Consider the following 16320-nt stretch of genomic DNA (forward strand, 5'->3'; position numbering starts at 1 on the left):
TGAAATAAAAGGGAATCATGACGTGTCACACACGTCATGTGTCCTTAAGGGGTTAAGCCTAACTGGTGGCCTGTAGGCTGGCTGGCTGTCTACTGGCCAGCCTGTGGGCTGGCTCGCTTGCTGGCTACTGGGGCACTCGCAGATTATTTAAAGAAATAATCCATGCACAATAACCACTACTACTCTGTGTAGTCGTTATGGTGCCAGGAGGGCCGGGCCCCCCTCCCAGAGTAAGTAGTCAAACCGTTTAAGAACAGTTTGACAACTTACCTGGGGTCTGCTGGGATATGAGGCTGTAGTAGGGTATAGGAGCAGTGGTGCAATGTGTAAGGGGTGCAGTGTGTGTGAAAGGTTCAGTGTGTGTGAGGGGGTGTAGTGTGTGAATGTGTAGGGTGTGTGGGGCAATGTGTGTACGAGGGGGCTGTGTATGTGTGTGGCAATGTTAGTATGGGGGGCTGTGTGTGTATGGGTGGGCAGTGTATGTGTGTGTGTGTGAGGCAATGTGTGTAAATGTGTATGGTGTGTGTGGGGGCAGTGTGTGTGTATGGGGGGCAGTGTGTGAATGTGTATGGTGTGTGGGGGCAGTGTGTTTATGGGGCTAAAGTTCACTCTCACCACTGCGACCACCAGGAATACCTGGTGGTCACAGTGTTGAGAGTGAACTCTAGCCCGTAGCTCCAGGGCTAGAGTTTACTCTCGCAAGAGCCGTAACGTTGCCGTGGTAACCGCGTCAACGATCTGTGCTCGCGCAAGAAGGACCCAGAGGAGCTGCAGGCTGAGCTCCCGGGTCCTCTCTTCCTCCCTCCCCTGCCGGCTGCCCGCATGGTGCCTGCGGACAGGGGAGGGGGCAATTGCCCTCCTCTTACTCCCCTTCCCCCTCTTCTTACCCCCTTCTTACTCCCACTCTCTTCTTACCCCCCTTCTTACTCTCCCCCTCTTCTTACTCCCCCCTCCCCCTCTCCTTACTCCCCCTTCTTACTCTCCCCCTCTTCTTACTCCCCCCTCCCCCTCTTCTTACTCCCACCTCTTCTTACTCCTCCCTCTTCTTACTCCCCCCTCTTCTTACCCCCTCCCCCTCTTCTTACCCCCTCCCGCTCTTCTTACCCCCCTCCCCGCTCTTCTTACCCCCCTCCCCCCTCTTCTTACTCCCCCCTTCCTCTTTTACTCCCCCCTCCCCCTCTTCTTACCCCCTTCTTACTCCCCCCTCCCTTCTTACCCCCCCTCCCTCTTCTTACCCCCCTCTTCTTACCCCCCTCTCTTCTTACCCCCCTCCCTCTCTCTTCTTACCCCACTCCCTCTCTCTTCTTACCCCCCTCCCTCTCTCTTTTTACCCCCATACTCCCCTCTTTTTACCCCCTCCCTCTCTCTTTTTACCCCCCTCCCTCTCTCTTTTTACCCCCCTCCCTCTCTCTTTTAACCCCCTCTCTCTTTTAACCTCCCCTCCCTCTCTTTTAACAACCCCCCTCTCTCTTTTAACCCCCCCTCTCTCTTTTAACCCCCTCTCTCTTTTAACCCCCTCCCTCTTTTAACCCCCCCTCCCTCTCTCTTTTAACCCCCCTCCCTCTTTTAAACCCCCCTCCCTCTCTCTTTTAACCCATCTCTTTTAACAACCCCCCCTCTCTCTTTTAACCCCCCCTCCCTCTTAACCCCCCTCCCTCTCTCTTTTAACCCCCCTCTCTCTTTTAACCCCCCCCTCCCTCTCTCTTTTAACCCCCCCTCTCTCTTTTAACTCCCCCCTCCCTCTCTCTTTTTACCCCCTCCCCGTAGCGTGGCCGAGCTGCTCTGCGTCCGCGGTGCCGGCCGGAGTGATAGGAAGGTGCACACACACTGAGTGTGCACCTTCCTGTCAGTCCGGCCGGGTACAGGAAACAGAAACTCCTGTTCTGCGCGGAACAGGAGTTTCTGTTTCCTGTACCCGGCCGGACTGATAGGAAGGTGCACACTCAGTGTGCACCTTCCTATCACTCCGGCCGGCACCGCGGACGGCACAGCAGCTCGGCCACGCTACGGGGAGGGGAGGTGAGAAGCTGCAGCCGCCTGAGCGCTCTTAAGAGCAGCATTTAAAGGGGCGGCCGGGCCCCCCTCCCCCTCCTGGCCGGCCGGTCAGTCCGCCCCTGTATGGTACCTCTGACCCTCCCACTTCCCGACTAACTAGAGGAACAGTGTTCGGGAGATAGGATCTATTGAACAGGGGGAGCAATTGCCCCCTAACAGCCAGGGGGAGCATTCATCGGTGTTTGTATGAAAACCCCCTAAAGATTACCGGTCGTTGCCTTGTTTTCTATGGAACTATTTTGGGGTATCAACTCTTGGCCGATCAGTCAAAACTTCATGCGAATGGCGTTCCCGAACCGCCAAAGGGATCTGAGCACTTTTTTTTTTACAAAGTGGGTGTTTAGACCCATGCAAGTTGGTGATATGGCTTTTGTGGGGTTCCTATGTTATTAAAATGTATTTTTATGATGTTTTATAATATTGTATATGTTTCCTGTATCTGAGAGATAATTGAGTTGTAGTCTTCTCATGCAGTTATCTCTCAGATACAGAGACTCCTGGGAGGAAAACCCTTTAATTCTTGATGTGGAGACCCCATGCCAGGGGTCAGTGCATACAAACCATGTGTGGCCAGAATAAAATCAGTTGTACTCCCAAAACCGTGTCATCCAGGCGGGCTATTCACTTGGCTATTTCTTGTTCCTGAATTCCTGATCATAATAGAGGGAGAGTCCTGGTGAGGACAGTTAGCATAGTAAAAAATAGCTGTGAAGCTATAACACAGGACAACTTCAGGTAAAAGGCAGTGTTTACATTACTGCCTAGGGACCCCTGCAGTGGCAGTCACTCATACTGCCACTAGAGGAGATTCCTGGGTCAGTGCTCCACAATTCCCATAGAGCTGCATTGATGCTTGATAAGCATTTAATTGGCTGAGATCGTAAAGTTTTATGATCTCAGCCAAAGGGGCAGAGCATGGGTGGGGCCAGCCACTACCTGATCCGTGAGGCGGGCTGAGGGCACTAAACAGCTATTTAGACCTATAATGTCAGGAATAAACATTTGTATTCATGACACTATAGTGTTCCTTTAAGCTAAAGTTGTTTTGGTGGTTAGTGTGTCCCTTTAACACTAGAGTAGATGAATTGAAAGCATAGCTGACTTAGAGACTTGTTTTCAGTTTGTTTATTTTGACATTAAATTCGAAATTTACTCTGAATTCACTTTGAATTCTTACTTTAATGAATAATCCTGACAGACATTTTTCATAGTACAGCTATTTTCACCTCAAATTTGAAAGTCACTTTGAATCCCATTGTACAGGACGGCGAGACCCCAACCAAGTTGTGGCGGTTCGTGTGGTCTATGGTGCTTAGGGGGTCCGGTGCGGTGCTTATGGTCCTCAGCTTCAGCTAGGAAGCATCGATTGGCGGAGGTACCCAGTTGGGGTGCCAGCCGGTCCGTCACATAAGTAATTTATAATAATTTCAGTATCATTTCTGCATCTTTTAAATATGGCCCATGTATTAATTTAACATTTTAATTTTGGGATTATGGAGCGGTGTATAAAAAGCTATGTGATTACTTTTTAGGCTGTTTTTCTGGCTATTTCTATTTGTGCCTGTTTATTCCCTTATTTGCGCTCAAACATATTTTACTACACCCCTTTAATTACTTAATTTCCCTGTTTCATCTGGTTCCTTTTTTAAGTTCACAAATATGTAGTTTCTAATGTATAAAAAAAACTTTCAAAAGTTAAAAAGTTTGCCTTTTCTTCTTACAGATCCAAATTATTTTCTTTTTTCTTTCTCCCTAGTAATCATTTAGTGACTGTAACCAATTATAAAATCATGAGGAGCAAAAATCTGAATGAGGAATTGGAAGAAACATTGATTACTTTGTCACACAAAAAGAAGAATAAAAGTCACCAATATTCAAAGGGTGAAGTAACCATTTTACAGATTACAAAATGGTGCTTCTGCACAAAACTGACCCAAATATTGAAGAAAAAAAAGATACATTGAGTCATAGTGTCTTCATGCAGAGTGTTCAGAAAAGGAAGCATTTACACTCCTGACCCTGCAAAGATAGCTCTTTGCCCAAGAGCCATTACATTAAGCTGTAGTGGTTTTGGTGCATATCACAGAGTTTGCAGGAATCTATGATCTGCAAACTTTCTTTGTCTTAGGGATGAGCATAACCATCTAGCAAAGCTAGTGGGTATGCGGCAGCAACACGGAGATAATTGCTGCTGCATACCCACTAGTGCTGTGTTGCCCCTGCATAGCAGCAGCATTTCAGCCAATCAGATACTCAGGACAGCCATGCTAAGTGCAGGAGCCCTGATTACCTCAGATTTTTCCAAATCTGAGGTAATCAGAACTCCCATCCCCTGATGGCTAGCTCAACCAACCAAAGCACTGAGTATTTATAACCCATTAACAAAGATAACAATATAATAACAACTGCAGTTTAAAACACCCCAAATTTGATCAAGGTTGAACAGCAGAAACCATAGGAAGCAAGGTCTTACTGATCCTGAAATCATTGAAAACGATCTTTGAGGCCATTTTATTTTACCTTTACAGTCAATCAGAAAACATCTGTCTCTCCATCAGGTACACAATGCTGAAACAGAGTACAGAAAGTAATATTTTAACTATCTCTTAAGACTTTTTAAAAATAAGGTGAGGGGACTCACACTTGGTCGCGTAGGTTTTGTCTATGTCTTTGTCCTTTGTAGGAATAGTGTTTCGTTTATGAGATATAACTTAAGATATTTAGATAAATTACAGATGGAAAATCGAATATGGTTCTTATCTATGAATGATTTATTTGTGTTGTGTGGCTGGATGTCTTTGTTACCTATGTGAAAATTAATTAAAAAACAATTTTTTAAAAATAAAAAGAAAGTGAATCTTTAAAGGTATATTTATTACTGGTGGATTGGCACCTTCTAAGTTTGTTTTAGTTTTCATTTATATAGTAGCGCTACACCGTTGGATATATTAGAACTTGTGGCGTGTATTTGAAAAGATAAACACACGGTGACACAGGAGCTGATTGGACTACGTGTACGTACTACACGTGGATAATACGGATAGAAATTATCGCTAGTGCACTATAATTTTGTATTGTATTCTAAGGTTACAAATATACCAAAAAGAAAACAACCAGTGACCGCATACAAGGTTAGTGAAACTGAAGTAAACCTAAACATATGTAAAAGATACCAATACTACACATACATATATTTAATAACATATAAAGAAAACATATACAAGGAACATGAAGACTTATGAAAACTACACACAGTTAAACAGATAACAAGGAAACAATGTATCAGTGTCAAAACTACACTAAAACTGCTACACAATAAATTGCAACATAAGAATATTTTGTAAAATTAAGGAAGCAAAATGTAACACGTCTCTGACAGCTGGTTCTTGAATGCAAGGCACACATATAACTTCCAATTTATATACATGACTAGCATACAATCTGAGGTGGGTGTTTAATCCTGTCTAGGAGTGTGCTTGTAATCTATAAAAAAAAAATAGAAATAGATTAGGAATGGCCCGAAAAAAACCACAAGATAAACTTAACATCTTGAGAAAGCAAAACTACCACTAACAGGCAAAACCCTAATACTAAGGGAGTGTGAGACAGACGCTATTTCTCGGTGGTTATGCTGATCTCTAAGACAAAATAAGATTGCAAATCATAGATTCCTGCAAATTCTGCTTTGTCCACTAGGAGTAATAATCACCTAGCAAAGATAGTGGGTAGTAGAGGACACAACTGGTGATGGTCCAAAGAAATTGAAGGTGTCCAACATCTGATGGTCTACAAGGTTTTACTGGACGACCATCTTGCAGCTTTTTTAACATAATAGGGAGGGGAAGACCCTTTACTGCTGCTTTAGTAGCGGAGGCACACCCTGATAGAGTGACCATTAAAAAAAAAAAAATGTCAAGACCAGCCACAGATATAGGTCTATCAAATTCCTCTTATCGTGTTCTGGGCTATAAATGCACCCCAACCGTGATTTGATGTAATTTCCGGAGAACGGTGTCTAGAACTGGACCAGCTTTGAAAAGATGAATGAGCAAATGGTCTAGAAGATGAAGGAGAAGGACTATCTAGCCCCCAATGAGATGTCCTTTTTGTCTGAAAGGGGATTCTGGTGCTCAATACCCTCTTACACTTATTGCATCTAGTCCCTTTAATTTTTCACTTACTCAAACAAGTATGAGGGGAAGGAGTAGCAAAGAAATTATCCTCAGATATGGAACTGGTGGAAGAAAGCAGGCTTCTTTGCATATTGCGCCTTTTATGTGGAACTGGGACAATATCCTTCACCTTTTTAGAAGAGGATAGGTCCCTGGAAGGGGCTATGGAGCCTTCTAATATTGGTGGGGCTGCCTCTAGGAGAGGCATGTACCATATTTGTGGCAGACATGGATATGGAGTCCTCCATCAATGATGTCATTTTAAAAATCTGAGGTAATCAGGGTTCCCACACTCGGTTGTTCACACAGCACAAGCAATTTTTCAGCTCTGGCAATTATCTACAAATATATATGTATGCAAAGGCTGTACATATGCCATCATGCAGATTCTGGATTCTTGTATGTGAATTCATGCATTCTTAATCTTTGTAATTAATTAATTTATTTTTAACTATACCCAATCTAGTCTCATCTCCTACAGTTATTTTTTTTTCTGACACAAACTATTCATGACCCTATGCGAGAATGGTGTCTATTTTCTATCAGGCCTGTGTCTTATCTGCATTCATGTCTCTTTAACTCCAGTATTACAACTCAAATTTGAATTCTATGTGTCGTTTTTGCTCAGAAAATTTTTAGACTTGAGAAAGGGAGGTTCTCCAGAAAGCTTGTCATTCCAAATTTCTGTTAATACAATGAAATAGGTATTACAAGATACCAATTACATCTGTTATATTACATTTGCATCACTGGACTAATAAAGCTACAATCTCTACATTCACTGACTGACAACTCATGGGGCCCCCGGGCAATAGGAGATCATGGGGCCCCGTGTACCCACCAACTTGCAAGAGACACAAATATACATCACTAACACATGCATGTGTTACAGAAAGAGTTGTAATGTGTGTGTGTGTGGGGGGGGGGGGGGGGGTGGCTTCAGTAGGGGACAGGAGTTGTAGTGTGTGGGACTGGGGCTGTAGTGGGAAGATAAGGGCTCTAATGGGCAACAGGGGCTCTAATGGGTGGAAAGGTGCTGTAGAGGGGGTATAGGGGTTCTAATTGTAGATAGAGACTGTAGTGTTGGGTGGTTGTGGGGGGCAGGGGCTGTAGTGTTTTTAGGTCCCCAGACCTTTTTTCCTACCATTATAAAGTTATTTAATTTACGTTTTTGACCTAAATTAGAGTGGGTGCCGGTGCAATATTTTTTTTCGGTCCACCCATCATAAGGATGGAAAAAAAAAGGTACTAAAACAGTAGAGATATGCTGCTGCCATCTACTGGCTGTTTTCAGTATGACATGCAGATACAGGTTATACTAAAAATTGCATGCTAAATACATTGTGCTAGGTGCCAGACAACTGGCAAAGACCAGCACTGATCAAATTGTCAGGGTAGTATGCAGAGAGATTCTGACAGTCTGTTCTGACCCTGGGGGTTTCCCAAAAAACAGCTTCCTACATAGCATCACCGCAGATCAGTGTGACCACTCAGCCCCAATATTCTCAATTAATATAAAGATCTGTAGTCAGCTCATCAGACAGAGGAGCCCCAGCTATAAAATTACACTGGAGTCTCCCTGGTGTGAGCCAGGATTACCCTGTTCATAACACTTTGCTTTCAAAGGGAAGTTAAGTCCCATTTAAAGAGCAGCATGCCACATTGATTTTGTGCTGTATGCAACTCAACTGTCAATGTGGGGCCACTAAAAATGGCCCCAACAAACAGAAATAAGCCTTGGTACTGAATGTCACATGGGACTCACTGGTGTTATCAGGGATTTAACCCTGCTCACACGCATAGTAGCAATGAGGATTTAAAACCCCATTTAAATGCTTATATCCAGCTTACTTCATTATAAATGCACTTACCGTTTCTTTATCACGTCCACTGTGCATTTACTCCCACTGAAAAACTTGAAACCAGCAGTTCCACACACTGTTACACCACTGATCTGTATTTAGCTATACTGGTTCAATGCTTTATCTACCATGTATAATATGAAATTACAATTTCTCCCCCCCCCCACTAAACACAGTCCAAAGGCACATTACCCTAGAGATGTGAACATGGCCTTGTCATATATTAGAGTTAAAAATAAATAAAAAGCTACATAGAGTTCTAGATGGGTTTTAATCTGCTTATACAAAGCAAGCATACATCTTTGAACAAGAAAATACAAAGCATGACAAAATATTTGTAATTTTCGTTTCTCGTTGCGGTCAGTAATCCAATGCCTACAACACTATCTTCTTCCATGATATGCATTCAGGTCAAATTTAATGTGCAAGAAAAGCTGTGAGTAACTTGTATCATCAAGTTTTCCAGAGCTGTTTTCTTACTCAATAGCCTGACATAAATTGAAGCTTCTGTGGTTATTTAGGCAGACTATGCAACATACATTGACATGTTCACAAGGTTAAAAAAATCATGGTCTAGGAAATTACATAATATCATGTATATTTATGGGAGTAGTTGGATATATTGGTGATATACATACTGCATGAAACCATATGATAAAAAAAAGTGCGTAAACAGTAACAGTACTAAAGTAATGTTAAATTGACTTCCCTGTACATGCAAACAAGTAGCAATATCTTATATAGTGACCTATATTTAAAGCAACACTGCACCATAACCTTAACACCGAGCTGTATTGGTTGTGATGTAGAATAGCATTTTAATAAAATGTTTTCATGTGATGTACAGGCAAGCTATTTCAAAATGTAAAATATGGGTGTATACATGTGGTTAGCTACATAGTAACCATAGCCTGTTTGTAAATATATTCTTTGGTCATGCTTTATTAATCTATTCAAATATAGAAGATGCGAGCTGCAAAAAAGGATTTAGATTTTTTTTTTTGCTGTTTATTTTCCAGGCGTTTCTTGATCCCAATGTTTTCTGTCCAACCCTGAGAATTCAGTGTTTGGGTAACATAACAGAGAGCTGCAATGTACTCTAGAATAAAGAGAAACCAGTATTAAAAGGAGGGTAAATCTGTAAGTAAAACTTGAAATAAGTGTACTATAAAAAGTGGTTTTAGTTTTAATTAACATATTACACAGTTTTCGCAACTAAACACTATTCCTTTAACCCCTTAAGGACACATGACATGTGTGACATGTCATGATTCCCTTTTATTCTAGAAGGTTGGTCCTTAAGGGGTTAAATGAAATATACACACATCCTGTAATTTTCTCCACATCATGTCTGGTGGTAATCAAATTTAAAACAGATAAGACAAACTACATAAATAAATGGGGAAAAGCAGCACTATCTCTATGCTTTTTTTGCTCAATAAAATTTGTCCAACACTAGGACGTGTCTTCAAATATGCCCTTCCAATCCCAATTGGCTACAACACCTTTTATGACAAAGGCACAAATCTCATTTGATACGGGGTCCCATAATGGCTGCTCATTCAGTAATCACAAGATGCTACGATGCATCAGGATGAAAACAGGACCAACATAGGGAAGATGGTAAAGCTCCATCTTTTTAAAGAGGTTAACCATCAGTCACACTTGACAAAGCAAGGAGACTTTGCCATAGCAATTAGTTGAATACAAAATTAATTAGATGGATCTTAAATGAGGATCATATGTAAAGACCAGATAAAACTACAAAAACATTTAAAAGGGAAATTGGTGCAATTGTGATTTAAATCAGTCACAATGCAAGAAAGAATGTCAAAAGAAGTTTGTAAAAAATGTATATTAATAGGACTGAATTATAATTTTGTGCCTAGAGAAGGAGTCTTTTAAAGATGTCTAGCACAGGAAATAGTATTACTCTAATTCAAAACCATTTTTAGATTTTTCAGTTTTAGTTTTGAAGGTTGATAGTTTACGGAGCTAGCGATCTGAAATGTAAAGATGAAAGCAATCGTTACTACCTTCATAGTGCTGAGTGCTTCTGTCCAGTCCATGGATGCAATTTGAGGTATAGCAGTCAGGAGAATACTTGTTGCTTTATTCGCATTTTCCTTAAGTGTCTTTAGTACCCTGTCTACAGACACCTGCAAATATAAAAGAGCAAATAAAGTTTATTAACCTGCTAATTATCTATAATGTTATCCAGATATATCCCCTATGTTTAGACAAGATTATAAATACTAGGTTCGAAAGTGGCTTCATAGAGTTACAGCTTCTGCTGACATGACAGCTGCCGTTTTACCTGGATAGATCACAAATCATTTCTACACTGCTGAAAGAATAATAACAACAAAGTATTTAACCAGGAAAGGTACATTCAGATTACTCTGTGTTTTTTCAAATATATCCTGGGGATGTTACCATAGTCCAACATCCAGGGGTTGTTACTATTACCCAATTTAATGGTACTCATTTTATCTACCTTGGAAGGATGAAGGGCTGAGTCAACCCTGCAGGGATTTGAACCTGCAAAGATTGAACAGATTCTACTGATGATGCATTAGCCCACTGAGCTATCAGTCTGCATTATATTCAGATTTCTATAGCCAAGACTGTTCCATAGGATTAAGATAGAGAAGCATATTGCACATAAGGACAACAGATATACTGCTTTCTCATGTCACTCTCACTCATACTCCAAATGCTTTCCTTTGAAAAAAAAAAAAAAAAAAGTTTTAGTTTGATCTATGTTCTATGCATTCTTTACACCCAAATGCTCACAAATCTCTGGCTTATTAAGAATGAGATTTATAGTTCAATAGTATTCAGATTTCTCTGAACTCATGGTAGTTTCTTAAAGCAGACAGTCCAAAAAAATGGATCAGGTCATAAATGGTCATTGCGAAAAGCTCCTTAAATACTTTTGAAATCCCAGGCTTTGTTTCTTAAGATTGGTAAATTCAAAGTGAAATTTAGACATTTTTATAATAGAGAGACATACACAATAATGGGCGGTCCAGGTAAGCTCCTACCCAGAAAATCACCTCAATAGTGACTTCTTGCAGGAAAAATGATCTAGACAAGTGCAATTTAGGAAAACCAATATCCACTCACTGCTTCTTCATGTTCCTTCCAGCAGTCATAGTCTGTTGCCATTGCAATACTTGCATAACATATGCCAGCTTCTTTGGCAAGAACAACTTCAGGAACCGTGGTCATATTGATGACGTCTGCCCCCCAGAGGCGAAACATGTGGCTCTCCGCTCTAGAACTGAAGCGTGGTCCCTCTATGGTCAACATTGTACCCTTAGTGTGACACTTAATGCCAAGTTTTTTAGCAACATCGATTAATACCTGAAAAATAGCAATAATATAGTTATCCAGTAATAACCTGGACAATTTTTTTAATTTTTTTTTATAATTGCTGTGCATATCATACAAAACTTATTTAGGTTACAGTTTTATACCAACAATTTTCCAAGATTTATTCCAATTAGAATGTGAAGATAAAATGAAATCTCCCTAATCAAGTGAATTGGCAAATCTGGTGATTTGAGAAGAGAAAGAAACAACCAAATAAAGCTCTTAACTTGCAAGTGTGCAAAAGAAAAAGAAAAATTAAAAGGGGAGTATATTTCGAGAGAGGCATCAGCATGAATTGACCAGACTAGAATATAGGTATTTTCTCCCAAACAACATAAAGGAGCTTTATAAGGCATGTCTGGCAAAAATGGATTTCTACTAAAAAGAAATAAGAATGTTGCCACTGGAAATTCTATTTCAACCTAAGAAACACTAATCAACCATTAAAGCTTGCCAGAATGTCCTTGCTTATATCAAACCACTAGAGATGAAGTTAACCCTGGCAGGTAATTATTGCAGTTTAACTGCAATATTTACCACTGCATGGTTAAAGGGACCTGGGACACTGCACCCAGACCACTTCAATGAGCTGAGGTGGTCTGGGTGCCTATAGTAATCCTTTATTGGGGCACCCACTTGATCAAACATACAATGTAAGAGTATATGCCAAGTTATCCATTTGCAATTGTTGCAAGGACTTTGTTTTGTTATCGCTCCTCTGGTTTATTGGAGTTTTTGATGGTGCTTCAGTATGGCATCAATGGTCAGGAATTCCATAGGAATTCAAAGTAAAAGGCAAACTGGAAAAAAAAAAAATCTCCAAAATCAACAAGATTTGCAGTTTGGCTATTTTGGGCTAAAATATGAATTTCCCACAACTGACACTTTAATAACCATGCATGCGCTTTAAATTTCCATTAAAATCCATAGATGGAATGCACACAGCTGCTTTATGTGTCAATGCAAACTACTCCCCGATTCCCCTCCCAATTTTTTTTTTTAAATGCAGGTGATCCCAGACCCCCCCCCCCCCCCCCCCCCCCCCAAAAAAAAATATATATATATCAGATAGATAGAGAAAGTAGAATCAAGGAAGAAGAAGAAAAAAAAAAGGTAAAGTCAAAAGAGAAAATAAAAAAAAATTGATTGCAGATAATGCCAGAAAACCTGAGCGGTTTCCACCGACATTCAACAGGCAGACCCATGGAGTCAAAGTGGGCCTATGTGAAAAGATTCGGTCTAGGATATCTCCTATTTTCCCCCAAAATTGTGTTCGTGGGCATTCCCACCACATATGGAGATATGTTCCTCAAAGGCCACAGCCTCTTCAGCAATCGTCAGTCGGGGTCTGTTTCATACGATACAGCTTCACCGGTGTAGTATACCAGCAAAACAATCTTAAAGCATTTCTCCTGTAACCCTACACAAATGGAAGAGGTGGCATCTACTTCCCATATATCCTGCCACTTAACAGCCTCCAGTACTTCCGCTAGGTCCGTCGCCCATTGTGTGATATAAGACATTTGCTACCATTCTGACATTTCAGTGCAAAGATAAGAGTAAAGGAGGGTAGTCAGGCCCTTCTGTGGCGTCTCACTCAAACACAGGCTCTTGTAAAAGGATAACGCAGTGCCAGCAACCTCCCTAACATGCGTCTTAGTTACAATGTCTGATCTGTAGGTATCGGAAAAAAATCTGCTGGGGTAAGAGTATGCCTAGTTTTTAGAACGTCAAAGGGTAAAAAAAATAAAAAGTAGATCTGTACAGTAACATATGACCAGCACAATGTATGTATATTCATATGAAAACATGCAGTCCTGATTTTAACTGTGTTTTTGAGCAAAGAGTGATAAAAAACAAACATAAAAATCCATACCTCTCTTGTTTTGCTACAGAAAGGATCAGACATTGGAATGTGACATACACCGGGTAAACATGTCCCCCCATCGTAGAATGTTTGCTCTCTTTTAGTAGTCCTGGAAATATAAAAAAAAAAGAGGGTTTACTACGAATTGCATTTAGGTGAAAAGATGAATAAACTATATAATATGTGCTGTTGGAGTATTCTAATGAAACAGCATAGGGTGTAACTCTTGCATACAAACAAAAGTCATAAGACAACTATTACACCTGAGAAATTAGTGAGTCAGAAGATTGAAAACTTAGTAGTCTAATGATCTGTTTAACTCCCACACATCTGTTTCAGTCTATAAAATACCGTTAAGCTTGACACGGTCTTGGAGTATCTACCACAATATATTCCATTTGTTGCTCCCAAGTGCTAAACAGCTCATTGTGTTTATGTTTTCTATTTAGCTCTTTCCCCAGAGTAGAACTTGTTTATACCTACCGGCACTCCCACAGACACTCAGCCAGACTGAAAAGCAGGGGGCAGGGGCTGTAGAGGGAGGACAAGGGTAGAATGGTGGGGGCAGGGGCTGTAGAGGGGGGATAGGGGCAGAAGGGGGACAGGAGCTGTCTCTGATGACTTCACCTTATAGGTCTCGACCATCCAGAGGCTCCGGGCCTCCGTTTACAGGAACCCTAGTCCACTGGTGGACAGGTGATTCGCTGTCCCTTGACGCTCGCACCCAGACAGCGCCTAAGAAGGAGAAGGTTCAACTTTATCCTTAAACCCCCAATTCCCACTCCCCACCCCTTTTTAAATTTTATCCTTTTCATTTCTTTCTTCCTCTTCTCCTTGCCCTCTCTTCCCCCTATCCCACCGCTGACAATGTTGTTGGCGCCAGCAGATCTTACTATTTTGACTATCAATGCCTAAGGGCTGAATAAACCAGAGTAACGTTCAGGAACCCTACAGGACTTCCATGCAGCTAGAACCTCCATAGTATACATACAGGAAACTCATTTTTGGGAAGGCTCCAGGCCCAAACTGACAGAACACCATTTCCCAATGGGATATTACAGCGACCATTGCGCAAGAGGAGGGTGGCGATCCTTATAAACAGGAGGGTCCCATTCCATGAGGGGGCGGCTCTAACGGATCCAGAGGGTAGATACCTGTTTATAAAGGGAACAATAGTCGGGACAAAGCATACCTTTGCAAACATTTATGCACTCAATCAGAGGCACTATAGAGGTCTCTACCGAATGCTCAAAAAATGGAAGAGATTTTGGGAGAGAATACGGATACTATGGGGAGACTTCAAATCGGACCTTCGACCCAAAATGGGACTCATCCTCAGGAATGTCCCAAACCACCTGCGGGGCACGATACAATCCTACCTAGCGACACACACCTCCATATCTCAAAAAAAAGAAAAAAAGCTGACTCTAGACGAACCCATCACCCTTGCGGAATTGGCACAGGCTACGAAGACTTTGAAACTGGGCAAGAGCTGAGGTCCAGATGGCCTACCGCTAAAGTACTTAGCTGATATCCTCTACATGCCACTGCTGACCTCCCATAACTCCATAAGAGATGGCCCGACCATACCCACACAAGCCCTGACAGCTTAGATCACATCCTACCGAAAGAGGGCAAGGACGGAGAGCACTTTGGAAATTACAGACACATCTCCTTCATCAATTGCGACCTGAAACTAATGGCAAAGATTCGGGCGGAGCGGCTACAGGTGCATCTCCCCACACTGGTACACCTGAACCAGGTGGGGTTCGTGACAGGTCGCGAGGCCAGGGACAACACTATTAGGGGACTTACAGTCATGCATGAGAAGTCGGCCGGACACAAGGGCCTTCTCCTGCTAGCCACAGACGCGGAGAAGACCTTCGACAGGGTTATCTGGAACTACACGTTTCAGGTGCTGTCCCACCTGTGGCTGGGGCCGTAGGGGACGGGTTGGATAGAAGCGCTCAACAGGCAGCACAAGGCACATGTGATAGTCAATGGCACCCTCACAGATTAATTCTCTATCCATAATGGCACCTGTCAGGGATGCCCTGCTGTTCTTCGTCCTTGCCCTCAAAACGCTCCTTGCGGCAATAAGACACAATCCGGACATAACCGGGATAGAGAAGAGGACCACGCATTACAAGATCGCAGCATATGCGGATGACCTCCTCTTTATCATGAACCCAGAAATCTTATTCCCAAACATTTTGCAAGCCTTGCAAGACTATGGAGCAGTCTCCAACTTGAAAATAAACTTTTCAAAGTCCTTTGTTCTAAATATGCCTGTGCCCAGGAACAGAGCTGAATCACTTCGAAGCAGCTATGCGTTTCAATTGGCCAAGTCTAAAATCCGCTTCTTGGGCATATCGCTAACCAAAAATAGCGCAGACCTATTTAAAGAGAATTTTGCCCCAATGTTGAGCACGCTTAAGAGGGACATGCAGGAATGGTTCTACCCACACATCTTGTGGCTGGGCCGCATTCAAGTAGCTAAAATGAACTTCCTAACACGGCTGTTATATCTTACTTCAACTCCGTACGCATGGCACTAGGGAACTGGAAAGGGAAAAAAAAAATCAAGACTAAAGTACGACCAACTCACACAGCCCAAGGAGAGGGGAGGCCTGGCATTGCCAGATTTCTTTATTTACTATGTCGCATGCCATCTCCTTCAGATAGTGGAATGGTCTAAAAGTAAAGTGAAAAAACTATGGAAAAAAAGTAGAGGAAGCAGATATAGGCACTCCAGTAGCCCTGATTCCATGGTTTCCTGGAGGGCTGAAGGGGGCACCCTTATTTGTACACGCCACACTACAGGTCTGGCACAGGATAGCGGGAAGGAGCAGCCTTACCTCATACCCACCACCACTACTCCCACTAACACTCAACACAACATTTAAACCGGGCCTCGACCCTAGCGCATTTAAAGACTTCTTTCCTGACCCACTGTCCAAACTACGCCACCTATACCCAGAGACAA

At 42.1% G+C, this 16320-nt stretch overlaps 1 protein-coding gene across 1 annotated transcript in view; it reads right to left on the reverse strand.

Annotated features, from left to right (window-relative positions):
- Positions 1-8343: 8343 nt before the first annotated feature.
- MTAP (methylthioadenosine phosphorylase) overlaps positions 8344-16320 on the reverse strand; it is a 39580-nt gene continuing 31603 nt past the window's right edge. The window contains exons 5-8 of the mRNA XM_063457237.1: positions 13344-13443; positions 11219-11458; positions 10126-10248; positions 8344-9188 (exon numbers count right to left, since the gene is read on the reverse strand). Of these exons, the coding sequence (XP_063313307.1) occupies positions 9150-9188; positions 10126-10248; positions 11219-11458; positions 13344-13443 (502 nt within the window). The 3' untranslated portion in view covers positions 8344-9149. The remainder of the gene's footprint in view (positions 9189-10125; positions 10249-11218; positions 11459-13343; positions 13444-16320) is intronic.

The sequence above is a fragment of the Pelobates fuscus genome, chromosome 5, assembly GCF_036172605.1.
Source record: "Pelobates fuscus isolate aPelFus1 chromosome 5, aPelFus1.pri, whole genome shotgun sequence".
In the NCBI taxonomy this organism is placed as follows: domain Eukaryota; kingdom Metazoa; phylum Chordata; class Amphibia; order Anura; family Pelobatidae; genus Pelobates; species Pelobates fuscus.